This window comes from Lynx canadensis, chromosome C1, assembly GCF_007474595.2.
Source record: "Lynx canadensis isolate LIC74 chromosome C1, mLynCan4.pri.v2, whole genome shotgun sequence".
In the NCBI taxonomy this organism is placed as follows: Eukaryota; Metazoa; Chordata; class Mammalia; order Carnivora; family Felidae; genus Lynx; species Lynx canadensis.
Window position 1 is genome coordinate 19868417 of NC_044310.1, and position 21810 is coordinate 19890226.

At 53.9% G+C, this 21810-nt stretch overlaps 2 protein-coding genes across 3 annotated transcripts in view; both read left to right on the plus strand.

The window, feature by feature from the left end:
* Window positions 1-15568, plus strand: part of ZDHHC18 (zinc finger DHHC-type palmitoyltransferase 18) — a 29100-nt gene extending 13532 nt beyond the window's left edge. Inside the window, exons 3-9 of one of the 2 annotated variants that reach the window (XM_030323597.1) lie at window positions 6323-6472; window positions 8047-8184; window positions 8304-8352; window positions 8893-8995; window positions 10554-10666; window positions 11780-11879; window positions 14884-15568. In XM_030323597.1, coding sequence (XP_030179457.1) covers window positions 6323-6472; window positions 8047-8184; window positions 8304-8352; window positions 8893-8995; window positions 10554-10666; window positions 11780-11879; window positions 14884-15066 — 836 coding nt within the window. In that variant the 3' untranslated portion in view covers window positions 15067-15568. Of the gene's footprint in view, window positions 1-6322; window positions 6473-8046; window positions 8185-8303; window positions 8353-8892; window positions 8996-10553; window positions 10667-11779; window positions 13747-14883 lie in introns of those variants that run through there. The other variant, XM_030323596.1, reaches the window with a different exon arrangement.
* A 2997-nt stretch (window positions 15569-18565) lies between these two features.
* Window positions 18566-20976, plus strand: SFN (stratifin). Its single transcript, XM_030323600.1, has one exon. It carries the CDS (start codon window positions 19691-19693, stop codon window positions 20435-20437), a length of 747 nt encoding a protein of 248 aa, XP_030179460.1. The 5' UTR covers window positions 18566-19690; the 3' UTR covers window positions 20438-20976.
* The last annotated feature ends 834 nt before the right edge of the window (window positions 20977-21810 follow it).

Consider the following 21810-nt stretch of genomic DNA (forward strand, 5'->3'; position numbering starts at 1 on the left):
CACTGGGCGCTGCATTATATGCTCTTTGACGTTCTTTCCAGCTCTTGGGTTGTGCCATTGGCAGAAATGAGGAACCAGGCAGGGTTAAATAACACTCATTATGACACTTTGAAATTTACAAAAAGACCTCAAGCCCAAGTTTTGGAAACTTGGGTTCATATCCCGGTTCTGCCACTTCCTAGCCAGGAGCGGCCTCAGACATGTCACTGAGCGTCACCAAAAAGTCTCCTGAACTGTAACCTGGAGGTGACTGACGTTAGTAATCCTGCCTCCTGGGATGTTCTCTGGATGCAAGGAGATAATGCCTACGAAGTGCTCGGCATATAGGAGGAGGCGCTCAGTGTAGTGTTTCTTTCCCTTGACTCTTCCTTTCTCTTAGTAATTCTGGGAGCTAATAATAACCGCGCGCTTCTTAAGCATTTACTTTGTGTCACTTCACGTTTTTACCTCAGGTCACCCTCACAACAACCCTGTGATGTGGGTACTGTTATTATCTCCCTTTCAGTGATCAAGGAAACAGAGGCTCAGAGAGGTTAAACGATTTGCCCTGTTGAACATCTAGCAGACGATATCCCCGGGAGAAACCCAGATAAAAAGACGTGGGGCCACGATTCGTGCTCCATTCTACCTGTTCTTTCCATTTTACAGAGGAGAAAACTGAGGCTCAGAGAAGTACATTTGGCTTTAACATTTCACCTAACCACTGGGTGGCAAAACCAGGTTTCAGAGTGTGTCCACTGGCCTCAAACCCCCTGCCCTTTGTCATGCTGCCTGTTTTAAAGAAGAGATGTTCTGGGGCGCCTGGGTGGCTCAGTCGGTTGAGCATCCGATTTCTGATCAGGTCGTGATCTTATGGTTCATGAGTTTGAACCCCACATCAGGCTCTGTGCTGTCAGCATAGAGCCTGCTTTGGATCCTCTGTCTCTGCCTCTGCCCCTCCCTAGCTCGTGCTCACGCGCTCGCTCACTCTCTCTCTCAAAAATAAAAAAATAAACATTTTTTAAAAATAAAGAAAACGGGGCGCCTGGGTGGCGCAGTCGGTTAAGCGTCCGACTTCAGCCAGGTCACGATCTCGCGGTCCGTGAGTTCGAGCCCCGCGTCGGGCTCTGGGCTGATGGCTCGGAGCCTGGAGCCTGTTTCCGATTCTGTGTCTCCCTCTCTCTCTGCCCCTCCCCCGTTCATGCTCTGTCTCTCTCTGTCCCAAAAATAAATAATAAAAAAAAAAAAAGTTGAAAAAAAAAATAAAAGATGTTCAGATGCTTAGTTCCATTTTATTTTATTTTATTTTATTTTATTTTATTTTATTTTATTTTATTTTATTTTATTTTTATTCTTTTTAATGTTTATTTATTTTTGAGAGAGAGACAGAGTGCGAGTTGGGGAGGGGCAGAGAGAGAGACACACACAGAATCTGAAGCAGGCTCTGGGCTCTGAGCTGTCACCACAGGGCCCGACTCAGGGCTCAAATTCAGAAGCCATGAGATCATGACCTGAGGCAAAGTTGGACGCTTAACCAACTGAGCCACCCAGGGGCCCCTGCTTAGTTCCATTTTAAACATGTTATGGTTGGGGGGATGGTGAACAGCCTAGTAAGAAAGAGTCTGTTTGGTAACTGGAATGTGAGACACAAGTCTGTGTGCTTCATTGATGCGTGCCAAGTGCCTAGAATAGTGCCTGGCACCTGCCGGACACTCAGTAATCATTGGAGGCAGGTGGCCAAACTGGAGATACTATCTGGGGAGTAGATCCAGTAGAAGTGATGGCTGGGAGAATAGTAAAGGGCTAGGGATCACAGGCAGCCTCATGTGATTCTCAGGTTCTGTCCAGAAATAAGCCACTGCCCTGGGGACTTTGGTCCTTTGAGGTCTGGGAGACCAAGAGGCTCAGTGGGTAGAATTGTGGGCTTTTGCATATGACAGACCAGGTGTTTGGATTCCTGCTTGCCAGCATATGAGTTTGTGACTTTGCACAAGTTACTTAAACCTTTCTTTTCTTTCTTTAAAAAAAATTTTTTTTTAATGTTTATTTATTTTTGAGAGAGAGAGACACAGCACGAGCAGGGGAAGGGCAGAGAGAGAGCGAGACACAGAATCCAAAGCAGGCTCTAGGCTCTGAGCTGTCAGCACAGAGCCCGACGTGGGGCTTGAACCCACCCACGAACTGCAAGATCATGACCTGAGCTTGAAGTCAGACACTCAACCAGCTGAGCCCCTTAAATCTTTCTTTTTGTTAAGTTTTTACTGAAATATAATGGGCTTACAAAAAAGTGTACAAATCCTAAGTGTTCTTTTGAGTGTTCACAAACTGAACACACACATGTAATCAGCACCCTGATCAAGAAACAGTATATGAGCAGTGTCCCAGGAGCTCCCCCTTGCCTTTCTGGTCAGTGTCACCCCTCCAGAGGTGACCATGATCTTGACTGCTACCATATTAGATTACTTTTAGTTGTTTTTGAACATTTTGTGTTCTTACGTGTGTGGTTTCTTCACTTTACACATGATTATGAGATTTATCCATAGTTCTTATGTGTGGTTGAGGATCGTTCATTCTTTGCTCTACAGAACTCCATACTACCTTTTGTTAATCTGTTCTACTATTTATGGGCATTTGGGTAGGTCCAGATTTTGGCTATTATGAGACTCTTGTTGTGAATATTCCTGTACATCTTTTGGTGCATATCAAATCTTGCACATTTCAGGGGGCCGGGTTGGCTCAGAGAATATGTGACTCTTGATCTCAGGGTCATGAGTTTGAGCCCCATGTTGGGTGTAGAGTTTACTTAAAAAAATTTTTTTATGGGGCGCCTGGGTGGCTCAGTCGGTTAAGCGTCCGACTTTGGCTCAGGTCATGATCTCGCGGTTCGTGAGTTCAAGCCCCGCGTCAGGCTCTGTGCTGACAGCTCGGAGCCTGGAGCCTGCTTCAGATTCTGTGTCTCCCTCTCTCTCTAGCCCTTCCCCCCTCGAGCTCTGTCTCTCTTTCTCTCTCTCAAAAATAAATAAACTTAAAAAAAATTTTTAAAGAATTTTTTAATCATGTACATTTCTGTTGGGGAGATACCTAGGAGTGGGCTTGCTGGGGGTGCATATGTTGAACTTTGGTGGTTAGTGTTAAATAGTTTTTCAGAGTGGTTATATGAGATTTCTAGTTGCCTTACATTTTTACCGACACTTGATTTTTAAAATTGTTTTCATCTTAGCCATTCTGGTACATGTGTGGTGGTAACATTTTATGGTTTTATTTGCATTTCATTGAAGACTAATGAGCATGAATACCTTTTCATGTGTTTATTAGCCATTGGACAGCTTCTTTTATGAAATACCTGTTTGAATCTTTTGTCCACATTTGAATTGAGATGCCTGAACTTTTTCTTACTGACGTATAGGGATTCTTCATATGTTCTGGTTACAAATGCTTTGTTCTTGTTCAAATCTTCTACTCTGAAGGTCACCTTTTCATTTTTTTTTAAGACTTTTTTTTTATGGTTTATTTATTTTGATAGAGAGGGACACAGTGCATGACAGGGGAAGGGGCAAAGAGCGAGAGAGACACAGAATCCGAAACGGGCTCTAGGCTCTGAGCTGTCAGCACAGAGCCCGATGCAGGGCTTGAACTCACAGTGAGATCATGACCTGAGCCAAAGTCGGAGCTCAACTGACCGAGCTACACAGGCACCCCTCATTTTTCTAATTGTATCTTTAGATGAACACAAGTTATTATTATTTTTGTTAAGTAATTGCTGTGTCCAACATGGGGCCAAACTCACGACCCGGAGATCAAGGGTTGCACGTGCTACCAACTGAGCCAACCAGGTGCCCCAAATAGAAGTTCTTAATTTTGGGGGCACCTGCGTAGCTCAGTCAGTTACGCGTTCGACTCTTCATTCCAGTTCAGGTCATGATCTCACAGCTTGTGAGATTGTGCCCCATGTTGGGCTCTGTGCTGACAGCACGGAGCCTGCTTGGGATTCTCTCCCTCTCTCTCTGCTCCTCCCCCGGCTCGCACTCTCTTTCAAATATACTTAAAGAAAAAGAAGTTCTTAATTTTGATGTGATGCAGTTATACCAAATTGCTCTTTTATGATTTGCCCCTTTGGGTCTTAAGAAATCTTTGCTCCACAGTCATGTCTCCTATTTTTTTTTTTTTTTTTAATCCCAGGCTTTTGCATTTAGAGCTACAATCTGTCTGAAATAGAATTTGGGTTTGGTGGGAGGCAGGATACAGATACTTTTTCCCCCATTTGTTTACCCAGTGGACTCAGCACTGTTTATTGGGGGCCCATTTTCTTTCACACCACTTCAGTGTTACCCTTGTCGTAAACCACTTGGTCATTTACATGCCAGCTCTGTTTCTGGATTCTCTCTTCTGTTCGACATTGATCGGCATTTCTACCCTCGCACCCAAACCAGGCCTTCTTAATCATTAGCTTTTTATCATTAGTCTTGATCTCTAGTCATAGGAGTCCTTAGCTTTGTCCTTCAGGAATGCGTTGGCTGTCTTTGGCCCTTTGCATTTCCATATGAATTTTAAATTTTTTTTTTCAACGTTTATTTATTTTGGGGACAGAGAGAGACAGAGCATGAATGGGGAAGGGGCAGAGAGAGGGAGACACAGAATCGGAAACAGGCTCCAGGCTCTGAACCATCAGCCCAGAGCCCGACGCGGGGCTCGAACTCCCGGACCGCGAGATCGTGACCTGGCTGAAGTCGGACGCTTAACCGACTGCGCCACCCAGGCGCCCCTATGAATTTTATAACGAGTTTGTCAATTTCAACCCCCCCCCCCAAAAAAAAACATACTGAGATTTTTGATTGGGATTATGTTGATCTACAGATTGATTTAGGGAGAATAAAACCTTTCCTAAATTGTGTCTTTTAATCCATGAATGCAATATATCTCTGCATTTCTTTTCCTCTTAAAATTTTTATTATGAAAAACTTCAAACATCCAGAAAAGTGTGAAATACAATGAGTTTCTTTCTTTTAAGTTTATTTATTTATTTTGAGAGCGAATGCGCGCACACCAGCGGGGGATGGGCAGAGAGAAGAAGAGTCAGAATCCCAACTAGGCTCTGTGCCATCAGCGCAGAGCGAGATGCAGGCCCCAGATTCACAAACTGTGAGATCATGACCTGAGCTGAGACCAAGAGTCAGACACTTAACCGACTATGCCACCCAGGCGCCCCAATATAATTAATTTATGCATATTCATCATCTAGATTTAATAGTTGTTATTAGTGTATCTTATTTGTGTCATATATATTTGTAGTTCTTTTTTTTTTAAGATTTTATTTTTAAGTAATCTCTGCATCCAACATGGGTCTCGAACTCACAAGCCCGAGATCCAGAGTTGTGTGCTCTTCCGACTGAGCCAGCCAGGCGCCCCTATGTTTACAATTCTTTTTTTTTTTTTTTAATGTTTATTTATTTTTGAGAGAGACAGAGTGCAAGCAGGGGAGAGGCAGAGAGAGGGAGACACAGAATCCAAAGCAGGCTCCAGGGTCCGAGCTGTCAGCATGGAGCCCGAGGTGGGGCTCCAACTCACGAACCGTGAGATCATGACCCGAGCCGACATCGGACGCTTAACTGACTGAGCCAGCCAGGTGCCCCTGTACTTACAATTCTTATGAAGCCATTTCATAGTAAATTGTAGCTATCATAGACACTATATCCATAAATACTTCGACTTGTGTCTTCAAAATCTAAAGACAACCTCCTGCATAACCCTAATTTTGTTATTATAGCTAGGAAAATTAATAGTTCCCAAATTTCTAATCTATAGGCCTTTTTCACCACTCTCCCACCAAATTCAAGACAGAATCCGGCCTAGAATCATGCATTGCATGTGTTCACGTCTCTGCATTTAGAACAATCTCCCTCTCTTTGTAAGTGACGTGGATTTTGTTAGATGTCAGGATCAGTGGTGTTGTAGGTGCCCCACATTCTGGATCTGATTGTTTTCTCATAGTGTTGTTTACTTTGTCTTCCATCCCCTGTACCTCCTAGAAACTGGAACTTAGGTCTAGACTTGACTAGATAAGCCTCCCCCAGTCTTCCCAGAGTCGCCTTCTCAAAGTTGTGTAAGACCAGCAGTGCGTGAGCACGTGGGTAATGCTTTAGCACAGGGCTTGGCACACAGCAAATTTCAGTAGGTAGCAGCTCTTAATATCTGTCCCCTCCTTGGGCCCGCCAATGGCTTGTTCCCAGGAAACAGTTTCCCTAAGGCTTCTCTTGTCCGTGCCAGGCAGCAGTGGCTTCCACCCAGCTGGGGCTTCTGGCTCTGGGCTTGGACATTCCCCATCTTTCTGTCCTCCCACCCCCAGATAACACAGGCAGTTCCACGTACCGGCCACCCCCTCGGACCCGGGAGGTGATGATCAACGGGCAGATGGTCAAGTTGAAGTACTGCTTCACCTGCAAGATGTTTCGGCCACCCCGGACCTCACACTGCAGTGTCTGCGACAACTGTGTGGGTAAGTGGGAGGCAGCAGGGAGTGGTGCAGGGAGCCCTGAAGACAGAGGAGTCACTCATGGGGGCGGGGGTGTGTATGAAATAGCCAGAGCTGGGCAGGAAGTCACCCAAATTTGCTCTGATTGAGGAAGGGCTGTGGGGAGAGGCTCAGAGTGTGACCAGTGGTATCTTGGCCTCAGCCCAGGATTGGTAGATTCCTTTCCCCCAGCTCTGAAGTATGGGGGAGACAGAGAGACCCTGGACCCTTCTCCCAGGCCTCAGCCTGGTCCTCAGTAGGTCCAAGTTTCTAGGAGCCAGAGACTAGAGCAATAACATTCTAGATACTTTGGGGCCAGAAAGAGAATGATTTACCATCCAGCAGCCCAGAGCCAGCTATACTGAATGACTTTGATCTGATTCCCAGGGTTTGGGAGGGACAAGAATCTGAGAACAGGGGAGTTCAAGCCAGTCAGGTAGAGAGGATGTAGCCAGGATTGGAAGCTAAGCTCCAGGCCCACACCTGCGGTGGTTGCTGGGGAACCAGAGGCTGTTTTGTCTCCTCTTCTTGCTCTCCAGAGGCCGGGCAGCTCTGATGGGGACCGAGGGTGTGCCCCTGGAAGGGTGTCATAAGGGAAATGCTATGTAAGAGGATCCAGGTGAGCTGAGCCATGGTGACTGAGCATGGTCCCCAGGGCAGTGAGCTCATCACGCTAGCTCAGCACTCCCTGAGAGAACAGTAGGGAACACCCCATGACAGCAGGCAGCCGAGTGGGTGACTCAGTGGGCGTTATTCTTCCCTAAGAATCCGCAAAGGGTGCTGGCCATGGTAGGAGGCCTGCAGTGGGCTTGTGATCCACATTCCCACAGAGGACTTTCATTACCAGTCTGGGTGTGACACCAGCCCCCCCCCCCCGCCCCCACCCACCGCCCTGGGGTGCTAGTGTGAGCTCAGCCCTCTGGCCAGGCCTTACATGCCAGCTCTCCACAAGTTATAGAGCGGCCCCGCCCCTCCCTGAGCCTCTAGTTCTAGAGCAGGGAATGGGGAGCATTGTTTGTCGCAGGTGGCCAGGGTCGTAGGCCAGGCGACAAGTACTTTTTGTGCATCTTCGTACCACGCACAGCTGGACGTGGGACTCAGCTCGGTGTGAGGCCAACACCGGCCCCCTCATGGAGTTTACAATCCAGCAGGGGTAATTGGCCGGTCCGCTAATTATTAATAAGTATGTAAACACACATGGGCAAAGAGCCGCAGGAGATAAGTAGCAGCAGGTAACAGAGGGCCCTCACCTTGTCTGGGATCAGAGGAGGCTTTCTTAAGGAAGTGGCTTTGCAGCTGAGATATGAAGGAGGAATTGCCCTTAACCAGGTGAAGAGACAGAGAAGAATGTGTGAGGCAGTGGGAAGCTTGCAGAAAGGCCCAGAAGCAGGGAGTGTGTGAGGAGCTGCGAATCGGCTGAATGGGCCGGTACAGAGAGAGTGTGGGGGAAGAAAGCCCCAGCTGTGGCGTGAGGCCTCCAAACACCTGTGCTGGTTGCAGCCCAGGCACACTAACCTGTTCCCCTCCTCCCTCCCCCCCCCCCCCGGGCCCTTTTCCAGAACGGTTTGACCATCACTGCCCCTGGGTGGGCAACTGTGTGGGGAGACGGAACTACCGCTTCTTCTATGCGTTTATTCTCTCCCTCTCGTTCCTGACGGCCTTCATCTTCGCCTGTGTGGTCACCCACCTGACGCTGCGTGAGTTGGGAGTGGGGGCAGGGGTGTGCAGGAGGGGTGGGCCGGCAAGCTCTGCCAAGTCAAGGGGCTGTGGTCACTGTCCATCTGAGCTGTGCCCTGTCCTGTTTTCTCCTCCCCAGGCTCTCAGGGAAGCAACTTCCTCTCCACTCTGAAGGAGACACCAGCGAGATATCCTTTGTCAGCCAATAGATGCCCTGGTGGGAACGAGGCCCCTTCGCTGGGGTGGATCCCCACACCTCATCCTGTAATCCGGGGGGGAATGGTGTAGCGCTAATGTTTGTCCTCTAGAATAATCTGATATACCAGCTGCTTCTGTTTCCTCCCCAGCTAGAGCTGATCCTAAACAGTCTGATCAAAGGGCTGGGGTGGCCAAGACCTCTCAGGAGCCACAGTCCCTGTCTTCCCTTAAGACACCAAGCAACCGGGACGGGGTTCTTGTGCGGGGTTCTTGGTGCCTGGCATCTTCAGTTCCCCCTACTGTCCATCACCCGTCCTGCTCTTGAATGGGCTCCCGAACCCTTCTTAGGGCTCAAGAGGTAATCCTGTCGAGAAGTGGTGACTGGACCGCAGGAAGGTTACAAACCCATCTCCTTTCTGGGGAAATCGCTCACGGAAGGATAGGTGAGAAGGGTTGGGCATGGCAGGCCTCCAGGGGCCAGGGAGGCCCCCAGCCCTGTCCCGGTGTGGGTCCTTGACCACCCTGCTCACTGTGCTGGAGTTGGTGATCTGCTTCTTCTCCATCTGGTCCATCCTGGGCCTCTCAGGGTTTCATACTTACCTCGTCGCCTCCAACCTGACAACTAACGAAGACGTGAGTAAGGCTGGAGCAACCTCCACTCCCTGGGCAGGAGGCGGGGCCCTGGGTAGGAGGCGGGGCCCTAGGCAGGAGGCGGGGCCCTAAGGTAGGAGGCTGGGCGGAGGGGGCCTGCAGCGGCCGCAGAGCAGCCTGACTCACCTGACTGGGCTGCTGGGGTAACACGGGTGGGGACAGAGGGTGGCCAGACATTGCCTTCCAGTGCTCCTGGCTTGGCCCTGGGAGATCCAGTACAGGGTCTTCTAAGGCCCCCACGTGCCTTGGCCCCTCAGCGCAGGCTTTCTCGCTAACCCAGAGGCAGTGCTCCACCGTAACAGTCCTTACGTTTGGCCCGCGTGTTACGGTCTCCAGAGTTCTTTCAGCTCCCATCATCTCTTTGGGTCCTTTTGCCAACTCTGAGGCAGAAGGAACAGGGATGCTTTTTCTCCTGTTTGATGGCTGAGTGACTTGCCCCAAGGTCACACGGCCGGAAAGGGACAGAGTCAGGGTTGTGGCCAAAAGCCCTGGCTACCCTTGCCCCACCACACTGCACTTACAGGCAAAGAGATGTGACTATTCTCAGGGTGCCCCTGGGGTTCCCTTGGGCATCCTTATTGAGGGAGACAGCGAGGATAGGACTATGGGGCTATGTCAACCCTCCCTACCTGCTGCCTTTCAGACCCCCACCAGCAAGCATTGTTTGAGCGCCCACTGTGTGCTCAGCCCCGGGCCCGACCTGACCTCCCCTTCTTTTCTCCCAAACGATAAAAAAGCAAATGACAGCATCTGTGCCAGGGCCACCATCAGATACTGCTCAGAGGCCCATGACCAACAGAAAATACATCTCTTGACCTCAGCCTCTCATTCTGGGAAACAGAACTTAACACTCATGATAGGGTTTCATGTGCTGAATGATTGGTACAGAGCAGAAATGACATCAGCCAGCATCTCCCAAGGCGGTTTTGTGGGTGTTGGTTCTTCAAGATGTTACTAGGGGTTAAGCAAAAAGATGTGTTATAGCCAAATGAGTTTGGGAAACTCTGGGTTAAAGTCAAGCAAGTATCCTTCGTTGCTAAACTCCTCAGTGCCTTTGATAGCTGGCCTCACAAATCTAGAGAAGGCAAGATTTCATCTCCAACGATGCTATCACAGTTCCCTGTTTTTCAAATGAGGACTGAGATTCAGGGAAGTGCTCTGTCCAGGGTCATGCAGTGTGTCGGGGGCAGGGCCAGGGCTCATAGCCAGGTCAGCCTGAGCTCTGTCCTCTTATACTGCCTTCCCTTAGAGGTGGCTGGCCGGAGAAGGGAGGATGCACCCAAGAAGTTTCCTTTGGAGGCTTCTCTTTGGCTGTGCGCTGCTCTCTGTCCTGATTAGGGCTTCCTCCTCTCGGCTAGGTGCCCCCGACATCCAGCAGTCCCCCACACTCACTGAATAGCTTGGGTTAAAGACATGTCCCCTCCAATAGTCTACCCAGAATTGGAAAAACTCTCACCAGTTTTTCCCAGCCTCTAGACCTCCCTCCTAGAAAATCGAAGTAAAAGGAGGTACCTGACTCAGACCTCCTTCCTGCTGGCAGATCAAAGGCTCGTGGTCCAGCAAGAGGGGCGGGGAGGCCTCCGTCAATCCCTACAGCCATAAAAGTGTTATCACCAACTGCTGTGCTGTGCTCTGCGGCCCCCTACCTCCCAGGTAAGCCAGGGGTGAGCATGGGGAGAGGTCACAGGGCCTGGCCCAGCCAGTGGGGGGATAGCCCTGCGAGTCCACACCTCTCAAAGAGGTTCTGGAAGCAGCAGGTCTCTCTTCACACCACAGAAGCCCTCTGTCCACCATCCCCTGCAGGGTGCACTCAAGGCATTTATCACAAAAGAATTCTGTGTAATTTTTTTTTTTTTTTGAGAGAGAATGACAGAGCATGAGCAGGGGAGGAGCAGAGAGAGAGGGAGACACAGAATCTGAAACAGGCTCCAGGCTCTGAGCTGTCAGCACAGAGCCCGACACGGGGCTCGAACTCACAAACCGTGAGATCATGACCCGAGCCGAAGTCGGACGTTTAACTCACTGAGCCACCCCGGCGCCCCGAATTCTGTGTAATTTTTAATCACATATGCTCATTGTAGAAAAACATAGAGTACAAAATCTTAAAAAGAAGAGTACTAACTATCACATGTAATCTTATTCCCCAGTGATCACCACAATTAATGTTTTGGCCACTCTTGGGCAACATTTCCCTTCCGGTGCTGGTGGCTGGACCGGGCGGGGTCTCCATCCTCCCTCCTGGTGGCGCCCTGAGGGTTCAGCCCTGCTGGGAAGTGCCCTTGTCTTCACACCAGGGGGCACCAGAGTGCCAGAACAGGAGCTCCACTGCAGTGGGCACTGCGGGACCCAGACCTTCCCCACACTGTCCCCGACTTCTCCTGCCTCCTATGAGTGTCATCCTTGCAGTGGGGGTGGGGGTAGGTCACAGTGGGAATCGCACTATTTCCAAATGCTCTTCCATCCTGCTTTTCCCCTCACCCACAGCCTGGCTTTGTGGCAGCCAGACGAAAAATGGGCCAGTTTGAATTCACAGTGCATCAATCAGGTGGTCCAAAACCAGGTGTCCAGGGTGCAGAGAGGGCCCTTCTGGTTCCCCTGCTCTGAAAGGGAAGGGTCTTGAGCCCCCAGCTGGAGATCAGCTCCCCTTTCTGAGGCTTTCTAGAGCTGGGTCTTTTCTTGGCTGGAAAATGGACTCTGCCATCCAGCCCCAGGCCTGGACTGCTGGTGTTGGGCAGGGCCCTCATGTCCCCCCTTGTGTTTTGGAAGCCTCATTGACCGGAGGGGATTTGTGCAGTCAGACGCCGTGTTGCCCTCGCCCATCAGAAGCGATGAGCCAGCCTGCGGAGCCAAGCCTGACGCCAGCATGGTAGGAGGCCACCCCTGAACTGGGCTCGGTACTTGCCACCTGCTGGCTTGTCCACCCCTCCGCACTCACCTGCCGCCCTCCACACCTGCCGGGACCCTCCCCATTCCATCCAAGGGAAGCAGAGCCGCCAAAGACTCTTTCCGTATTTATTTCCCACCCTGCGTGGCTTGCCCCGCACTTCCGTGGCTGTACCCTCTGCTCCCCAAACCCAGGTTCCCACAGCCTTGGGCCCTAGATCCCTGCAGCTGATCAGCGGCAGGAGTGACAGGAGAGAGAGAGGCCAGGGCCCCTGAGGCCACGAGGGGACCATGCCGAGTCTCTGTCTGTGCCGGGGCGAGCCCTGTGTGAATGAGGGTGCAGACTGCGTGCGATACCTCCCAGGTGGAGGGGCCGGTGGGCTCTGCTCAGCTGGGGTCCTGGGGGTGAAGTGGGACTTAAGAGCATTCGGCTCTGGACAGCGGGCTGTGGGAGAGGATGCCTCCGTGGGCTGTTGTGGTTTGTGGGCTCCTTCATTCTTTTTGTGATGACCATTGTTCTTTCTTCCGTTCGTGTTTTTTCGTATGGCGTCGGCCAATAGGATGGAGCTGGGGTTCTAGATGGATAGGGCAGAGTTGGGGGTGGTGGGAGACAGCCTGTGTCAGAGAAGGCTGAACCAGCCAGCGAGGCACCCAAGACCTCGGCTCCTGCGTGATTCCTGGGCAGCACGCTAGGAAGTGGGGGCCTTGCCTGCTCTCTACCCATGGAGGGTTCTCTAAGGGATCCCAGTCTGACCTCCCCGCCTCCCCACCTCTCTCCCAAGTCAGTTCTTGGGCTGGTGGGTTATCCTCTTGCTGGCAATACTTGAAACGGGTTTATTAATGCTGGGTATTTTGCACAATTTTATAGACCTCTTTTCTACGTAGCATTTTTTAAGTGGAAGAAAAAACAGTCGGCCACATTGCTATCTGTGTAGTGCCAGGTTAAAGATTAGCAGAAAGCAAGTTGGGTTTTACAAATTTATAAGAGAACGTCTGGCTGTGAGTGAGTGTGTGTGCGTGTGTTCGCGTGTGCCCTTGTATGAATGCGGCTGGCTCCCGCTTCCCTACATCCCCTGGGCTGCCCCTCTCCCTGCCATCCCCCTCGGGTGTCAGCTGGCAGCAGCAAGGAGCGGCCTGAGCCACGGCAACAGGGAGCCTGTGCAGTGATCGCAAGAGACCTCTGGGTTCCCCGCTGCAGCTCAGCCCCCACCCTCCTATCTTCCCTTCCTCCTCGGACATCAGGAAGCCTGGGACCTGCCCAGACTGGCTGAGGCTGGGCGTGGTGGATGGGGTAATGGCTGTGGGGAGCGGCTGCCACTCTGCAAGCCGCACACCCTCCTCCCGGCTCTGAGTATGGGACCTGGTGCCAGCGGCCAGAGAACAGGGACTCTCTGCCAGCTGGAGGACTCCATCCAGAGAAAAGGGAGGAAGGAGCAGGGTGGGCCGAGAAGCGAGTGAAGGTTGGCCTACGTCTGGGCCCCAAAGTCAAAAGATGTCTCTTCTCTGCGGGGAACTGTAGTTTCTTGTCAAAGTAGATAGGAGATTGTTCTGTCTCCCTCCTTGGCCCTTCAAGTGGGCTGAAGCCCTTGGAAAGTGACCTAGGAAGTCCTCGCCTCTTGCCCTTCCTTGCTGCAGAAGCTAGTGGGTCACAGGCAGCTGAGAACTGGCAGCTGCAGAGGGTCCCCCCTGGGAGAAACAGCCTCGCCCCAGCGCCAGGACCCCGGGCCATGCTGCAGTGGCACTGGGAAGTGGGGAGGGGGCTGGCTAGAGGAGGGGAAGCCCCCTGCCTTTTATTTAAGCCAGTATTCTTTGTTCCTGCTTGTAATAAAATTTTCGTTTTTAAGAGTTGATTTGCTTTGGTTTGGTTTTTGTTTGCTCTTTCTTTGCTGAGGCTCCGACTGGCAGCCCTCTGTTCTTTCAGCCAAACTTGGTCTTTCCTGGGGAGACAGAAGGCAGGAAGGCCAGTGATGTGGCTAAGGGTCTCCTCTCCTGGCCGAGTCTGTCCGCTGGAGACTGAGCAAGGTGGCCCCCATAGGCATGTAAGAAGAGGCCATCCTGTCCCCTTTTTGTCCCCTCTACTTTCCCCTGCCTCCGGGATTTGGAGACCCCCAGGTTCTTTTTCCTTGCTGCCTTTTCACTCTGACCCCCAGTGACCGCTCAGCTAAGAAAATGTTTACGAGACCCTAGATTCCAATCTGCGAGCCGGAGCCTCCCTGGCCCCCAGCCCCGCCTTGAGCAGCAGGGCCCAGCCAGACGACTCGTAACCCTGGCCCACCTCTCTGGTATCTCCCCCAGGAGGACACCTGTCAGGATTTTGCCATCTCCTGCACAGCCTGAGGGGAGCTAACAGGCCTCTTTGCAGAGGGTTAGCTGGTAAGACCGTGTCTCCCCTGTCGGCCAGCACCGCCTAGTCCCCTCACACGCCATCTCATCCCCATCGCATGCCTTGCCAACCCCATGGAGCCCATTCATCTGTCTGGTGTGTGGTGTGGTGTGTGTGCTGGCGGTGGTAGGGCCCCCAGGGCTCCCCCCTCCCCCCCAAGCAGAAGGACGGGGGCATGAAGGCAGGGCTGAGGGCCCAGCCCTGCTCTGGACTGAGGAAGCAGCTCCCACTGGAGCAGGAGGTGAAGGGTGAGGTTGGGGAGGGGCGGCGGACCTGCTCGAAGGTGCTTGGGCCTGTTCTGGGGTGTCCTGGTGTGCAGGAGCCCTCAGTCACGAACACCTGTGTCCTGCTTTCCGTCCCCGCTGAGCTTCCCCTGCCCGTGTCTCTGCTGCGTCGCGTCGCCGTTGCCTGCTGCCCCAGCCGTGGCCCTCCCGCGGGGAAGAGGCAGGTGCCGGGAGAGCAGGCGGCACCCCCCCGCAGGCCTCCTGTCTTCTCCTGGGTCCGCTAACCCTCTCTCTTCTCCTTCTTTGCTGTCCTGCGGGGATCTCCAGTGTGTGCGGGGGCTTAAGGACCTCCTGAGGACTGCTGCTCTCTGCCTCTCCAGGAGCGGCCTGAGGGGAGCCCGGCACCCGGCACCTCCACCTGCCTAACCTGTGGCCCACCTGCCACCGTCCGTGCCTACAGGGTCTGCCCCCAAGCCCACCCCGCCCTTGTGCTCTCCAGAGCCCCCCACAGGGGGCGGGGGCTGGCCTTTCTGCCCCCACCCCCACTCCACGCCAGAGTGTAGAAAGCCATACCACAGCTGTCAGCACGGTGATACAATACGACGCTGAAACTCACCCCCGTCTCCACTCCCCTTCCCCTTCCCCTTCCCCAGATTTGTAAGGTGTCGAGACTCTTCAGGAATCTTGCCTTACAGCCTGCCCCCTCCCAGAGTCAGGCAGAGCCACAGTGGGGCTGAGCAGGTTCCTTCGGGAGCCTCTGGGGTGTTGGTGGTTGATGACGCTGCCGAACAAGTTTGGTGACTGTTCTAAGCACAACCGGTTTGACACTGTTCCCACGGCCCCCTCCGTCCCCACTACCCCAAGTAGGTGTGATGCCAGGAGGATGCTTGTACCCTTTGCTCCGGGCACTGAGGGACCGGGCTGGCTCCACAGCCTGGCGTTCTTCAGAGGAGCTAATGGAAACTGGGCCGGGCCTAGGAAGTCTGCTGAGCCCACGGCTGGGGGCTGCTTGTTTGCTGTCTGTACCTTTTTTAACCAAATAAAGGTTTCCCTCTTCTTGCCATATCCTTGGCTGTCTGGTGCCACCTTTCCTTCGGGGTCCAGGTGTGAGGCCTGTGATGAGTGTGCAGAACATCTGGCTCGCCCCCACTGCCGGTTCTGTTCCAGTCGGTCAGTGCCCTTCCGGAGATTTAAAAAAGGCACAGCGAAGCCAGAAGTGACACGGGAGGAGTGGCCAATGTCCTCTTCACTCTGCCCTTCTAGAACTGGTCTCAGTGCCAGAGGCCTCCAAGCCTTAGGTGACCTCAGCTCTGAGAAGTCCCAACCCAAGCGGGGACTGTCACCCCCTGAACTGAGCCCAGCCCAGGGTAGCCATGTCAAGGAGCCTTCCCTCTCCCCAGCAGCTGGCCTGCGTTGAGAGGCACACACAGTATGCTAAGAGCTAAAAAAAAATAATGACAGCAGCCATTTAGCAAGGGCTAGCCAAGTGCCAGGCCCGTTTTCTCACCTAAAGCTATGAGAGAGGTGATGTCAGCCTTTTTACAGAGGAGGGAACTGAGGCTCAAGGAAGGCACAGCAGTTGCCAAGGTTCTCCCGAAGCTGATAAAGCAGCAAATCTAGGATTTGGACCCCATCTCTGCCCCAACCCCTGACCCTTCTGCACTACCCAAGGAATGAATAGGGCTGCTTGGTGAGGAGGGGATCTCAGAAGGAGAAACCCAATTACAAGATGTTACCCATAGCCATCAGAGATGATCTGTACTGGCCTTCCTGTACTGATGGGGAAACTGAGGCTCAGGGGCAGGAAGGGACCTGTCCGAGACCTTATAACAGGTGGGATGCAGTCCCACAGCCTGACCTCATTCCATTCTTCCACAAACCCCACACTATGTCCTAGACTGGACTGGTCTAGGAGATGTGGGATACTCTAAACAACAGTGCCTGGAGGAGAAAAGGACTCAGGACAGCTGAGTCACTTAAAACTAATCTAATATTTCCTCCCAAAGGCAACTAGTAGAGTGAGCTCTTGTCTGGATAACTGAACTCTTACTTACAACTAACCAGCGGGAGAGGTACCATAGCTTCCTCCAGTTACTTGATCATTCCAAGACTCAACAACATTTTGTAGGAAGTTCCTTCTGGAATCTAACCAGAGTCCCTCCTGCTGCATTTGGAGCCCTGTCCTCTGTTCTCAGTGGAGATGGACAGCAACCGGTTGCTGCCTTCTCTGTGCCACAACCCTTCGAAGCCCGTGATTACCAGCTAAGGGCTGGACCAGAGCCTTGAACCTGCTGGCAGGTTGGATGCTATATGGAAGGATGGGGAGGTAGCAGGCAAGATGAGGAATGCCCCCTGGGGCCGAGGCCCCAGCTCCTGTCCTGCTGACTCAGGAGGCTGACAGTGGAACTCAGTGCCCTGCTGGGGCCTGCCGCCTCCTGCCTGCCTGGGCTTCTGGACTTGGGAAACGGAGGCCTGGAGGCAAAGGGAGGTGTCTGAGACAGGAACTGAGTCAGGATCGACAGGCCAGAGCGGGCAGGAGGTGTTAGGCAGCCTGGCTCCCAGATTCACCCCTAAGCTTCAGCAGGGGAGGGGGAAGAGTGAAGAGTTTTCTCTTCCGTCTTCTCGTTTCTGGGTTTCTGGCTGGGCCGAAGGGCTGGAGCTTGTGGTGTGAACCACCACCGGGTCCCTTGGCTTGAGCGATAGGAAGGGAATGCTGCCTCCCTAGAGACAGAGCAACTCCAAAATGCCTGGGCCTGCCAGGCCGTGCCTTCCAGGTTTCTGGTGTTCTGGGATCTCTAGTTTCCTCCCTCCCCCTCCCAGGACTTGGGAAAGCCTGGGCTGGATGACTAGTGCGAAGGAAGGACGGTCCTAGAGAGCCTAGGGCCTGCTTAGGCCAGAGGAATGTCTGACGGGGAGGGAGGAGGCCTTGCTGAGGGAGCGCATTTGACCATTCACCTGTCTTCTCTCCCCCAGGGACACTCGGCTGAGGCTTGGTTTGAGACCCTTTCTCGTGTCAGAACCCCCAGCTCCATGTTAGTGTTTTGAGTGTATGTGATTATAAGATTGGTTGGATTTTTTTCACATGGTAATAATGGTTACCATTCACTCTATTAAGTGCTTTCCATCAACTCATTTAATCCTCACAACAAGCCCCATTTTACACTTACAAAGATGGAGACTTATAGAGGTTAAAGTCACTTGGTCAAGGTCCTAACAGCTTCCAAAAATTGAGCCCAGGCAGTCTGATTCCAACGACACTAGGCTATTCTGTGTCTCGTAGAAAAATAATACATATTTATCATTGAAGAGAATAGGGAAATCAAAAGGAAATAAATCACTCAGAATACCACTACCTAAAGATATGCTCTATTAAACTAGTTATCTTAGTGCATTTCCTTTCCATCATTTTCTGTCTCGGGGATCCAATCTGAGCCGAGTCTTAGGGATGGCAAGCCTAAAATCCCTTCTGCTTCCTTGGAAAACGTGTAGCATCAGCCCAGGCATGTTCCTACTTTTTCTCCAAAGAGACAGATCTCATCTTTGGGCCTCAGAGTTCTGGCCTAAGCCTGCCTCCAGGAGGGGAAGGTGGGTATTCGGGCACCATGAGGAACTAGGGAGGAACAGGCCTATGAAATGGTCCTGGCTCAAAGATTAAGCTGGCTGGATCCCAGTGAGAGGAGCCCCACCCCTGAGCCCCATCGGAGCTTTGGCTAGGGGTGGGGCAGGTAAGTAGGAACCCACCCTCACAGGCACAGCCAACACCTTTAGGTGAAACTCCTGGCTGAATGAGAACAGCATCCCAGCAAACAGGGACAGAAGGTTGGCCAGAAAGAAGTCTCCCATCTCTGAGGCCTCTGCCAGGGGTCAGAGGGAGGGCCATAGTCAAACAGAAGGGACAGGGACATTTCTGAGAGGCAGGCTGGGGATTTCTACCCCCTAAAACAAAATGGTATGTGTCACCACCACCTTTTTTCTCAGTCCTCTCTCCCCAGGTGCTAGCGTCCCCCCCTGGGGAACCAAATTGGACTGAGCACCCAAGTGGCCTGCTTCCCAGCCTCTGACAGAGGGCAGGCTGAGTCAGTCAGGAGAGCTGGGCCCCCACCCTGTGTGAACCCCACTGATACATGATGGCAGGCGGCTTGGAGGGGGTAGGTGACCTGGCGTGGAGAGCCAGAGGGTAGGTCCTCAAACAAGTGGCAACAGGCCACCAAGTTGAAAGGGAAAATTGTGCTGTGATGGGGAAGGTGTCCAACAAACCTACCAGGTGATTAATTACAAAGGCTGGGCTGGAGCGTCAGGGGCCGCTCGTTAAACACCTCATTAAGTGGCACCCTGAAAGATGCCACCTGTGCATTCTGGGAACTCAGCGGGAACGCTGGGGGGCAGTGATGACCAGGGGATAGCGCCATCTCAGGCCGACTCTGGAAGAAGTCTGGATCTCACTTCTAAATACAGCCTGGAGCTCACAAGTCAGAGGCCTCGACGAGAGAAGCCAAAGGAAGTAGGATGCTGGGGACTTAGTAGCTGTGTGACCCTGAGCAAATCTCATACTTCTCTGAGCCTTAGCATTCCCATCTCTAAAGTGGGAGTAATAGTCACAGTCTGGCCCATCTCACAGAGACACGGTAGGGATTAAATTCAATCGTGAAGGTGCTTGGGAAACCACAGCCCTACCTAAACGTAATTAGCTCCTCCTGAAGCAAGGCTGGTAGCGGCCAGGCTCAGGCTTCTAGCCTGGCCCAGCCAGGCTTCTAGCCAGGCTGAAGCGGCCCGTTGGTTGAAGAACCCTCAGCCCCTGGAAGAACACCAGGAAGGAAGATCTGATTTGAGAAAGTGGGGCCGCTCTGTGGGCACCCATGTAAATCGAAGCCCTGAACAAGAGGGGGCAGCCTGGAGCCTGGAAAGGTGTCTGTGCAGGTGGGGCCGGATTTCTCCTGCTGACTGCCTTGATGACTCACCCCACATCTTAGCCTTTTACCTTTAAGGAAGAGCCGGAAAGGGTGTGGGGAGAAGAGAAGAGAAGCGGGAGGCAGGTCCGGGCCCCAGCCCCGCCCTCTGTCCCTCCCCACCCTTCTCCGAGGCCAGGCCACCCAGCCAAAAGGCAGGCAGACAGCAGGAGAGGCACAGAATCCGGCATTGGTTTCGAGGCAGCCAGTTAGCCCGCCGCCTGTGTCTGTCGCCAGAGCCATGGAGAGAGCCAGTCTGATCCAGAAGGCCAAGTTGGCAGAGCAGGCCGAACGCTACGAGGACATGGCAGCCTTCATGAAGAGCGCCGTGGAAAAGGGTGAGGAGCTATCCTGCGAAGAGCGAAACCTGCTCTCAGTGGCCTACAAGAATGTGGTGGGCGGCCAGAGGGCTGCCTGGAGGGTCCTGTCCAGTATCGAGCAGAAAGGCAACGAGGAGAGCTCGGAAGAGAAGGGCCCGGAGGTGCGAGAGTACCGGGAGAAGGTGGAGACTGAGCTCCGGGGCGTGTGTGACACAGTGCTGGGCCTGCTGGACACCCACCTCATCAAGGAGGCCGGTGACGCCGAGAGTCGGGTCTTCTACCTGAAAATGAAGGGTGACTACTATCGCTACCTGGCTGAGGTGGCCACTGGTGACGACAAGAAGCGCATCATTGACTCGGCCCGGTCCGCCTACCAGGAGGCCATGGACATCAGCAAGAAGGAGATGCCGCCCACCAACCCCATCCGCCTGGGCCTGGCGCTGAACTTTTCAGTCTTCCACTACGAGATCGCCAACAGCCCCGAGGAGGCCATCTCGCTGGCCAAGACCACCTTCGACGAGGCCATGGCTGACCTGCACACCCTCAGCGAGGACTCCTACAAAGACAGCACCCTCATCATGCAGCTGCTGCGAGACAACCTGACGCTGTGGACGGCCGACAACGCCGGGGAGGAGGGGGGCGAGGCTCCCGAGGAACCCCAGAGCTGAGCCGCGCCCGCCCCCTTCCTGCCGCGCCCCTGCCCTCTCCAGCGCCCCCGCCCGTGGCAGAGAGGACTAGTACGGGGTGGGAGGCCCGACTCTTCTCCCCGGATGCTCTGCTCCCCGGCTCACAAGAGCTCCGAGAGAGGGACCAGCAGAGCGGAGGCCAGCTGGAGCCAGGGGGACCCCTCTTCCTGCGGCCGTCGATGCTCCTCACCAGCGGTCAGCCCACCCACCCCTGCTCTCTGCGCCCCTCCTCCACCCCTCCCACCGCCAACCGGGCCACCTCTTCCCCCACCCCCGCCTCTCTCCCGCCCCCTGTTGCCTCTGAATCTTAGGAATTGAGGAGTGTCCCACCCTTGTGGCTGAGAGCTGGACTGTGTGGAGATGAGTGTGTGTGTGTGTGTGTGTGTGTGTGCGCGTGTGTGTGTGTGTGAGAGAGAGAGAGAAAGAGAGAGAGAGCGAGAGAGAGCGCAAGACCCAGGATGAGCGGGAAAGTGTGTCTGCTGGGTGTGACCATGTTTCAATAAAGTTCCCCTGTGACACTCCTCCTGTCTCTTCCAGTTATTGGCGGAAGGGTGGGACAGGGATTGGCTTCTGATTTACAGAGACCTTGACTTTTGCTTCTTGACCTCTCAAGGGGCTGGCTCAGTGATTCCAGGTGAGAGGCTGGTGCCAATCGTGGGGAGGGGGGGCGGGTGTTCACGGTGGCCCCCAACAAACCGGTCTGGTCCTGGGAGGGTCAGGCGAGCGCAAAGGCGGCTCTGAGGCTGCTCGGCGCCGGCCGCAGGGCGGGAGGCTCCAGATCTCAGACCTGCGGGGGACAGGAAAGCAGGGAGTCAGCGCCGCAAGGAAAGGCTGTAGTGAGCGGCAGTGCGCACCCTAGATTTGCAAGGGAGGAACAGTCCCATCAGGGGCTCGGGTCTGAGAGGAGGGGAGCACAATCTGGGCAGGGGCATGACGCCATTAAAAGCCCACATCCGAGGAGAGGGGAATGCCCGCCCCCGTGTTCGGACCAGGGGGCGACCTGAAACGGGCGGGCTAGGAGGAGCCGCGAGCTGGGTGGGCAGGGCCGCGGGGAGCCGAGGCCCGCCCAGGCCATCCCTGTTCGCCGCCTCCGCTCCCGGCTCCAGCACGCCGCGACCTGCGGCCGCCTGGCTCGCTCCAGCCTTCGCAGCCCCGGGCTGGAGGCGGGCCCCAGGCCGCTGCCGTCCAATCTCGGCGGAGAGCCGCTCAGGGTACCGCCCCTGGGGCCCGACTGGCCAATGGGGGAGAGAGCGGCGAAACGCGCGCGGGGCGTCTTCCCGCCACCCGGCCCGCCCCGCCGGCGTCGCGACGCGCAGCGGGACTGAGGGGCCCCCGCCACCCGCCAAGGGCCAGGG

Bases quoted from the DNA above. Each gene is read 5' to 3' on its own strand.
- SFN (XM_030323600.1), top strand. From the start codon at position 19,691: ATGGAGAGAGCCAGTCTGATCCAGAAGGCCAAGTTGGCAGAGCAGGCC.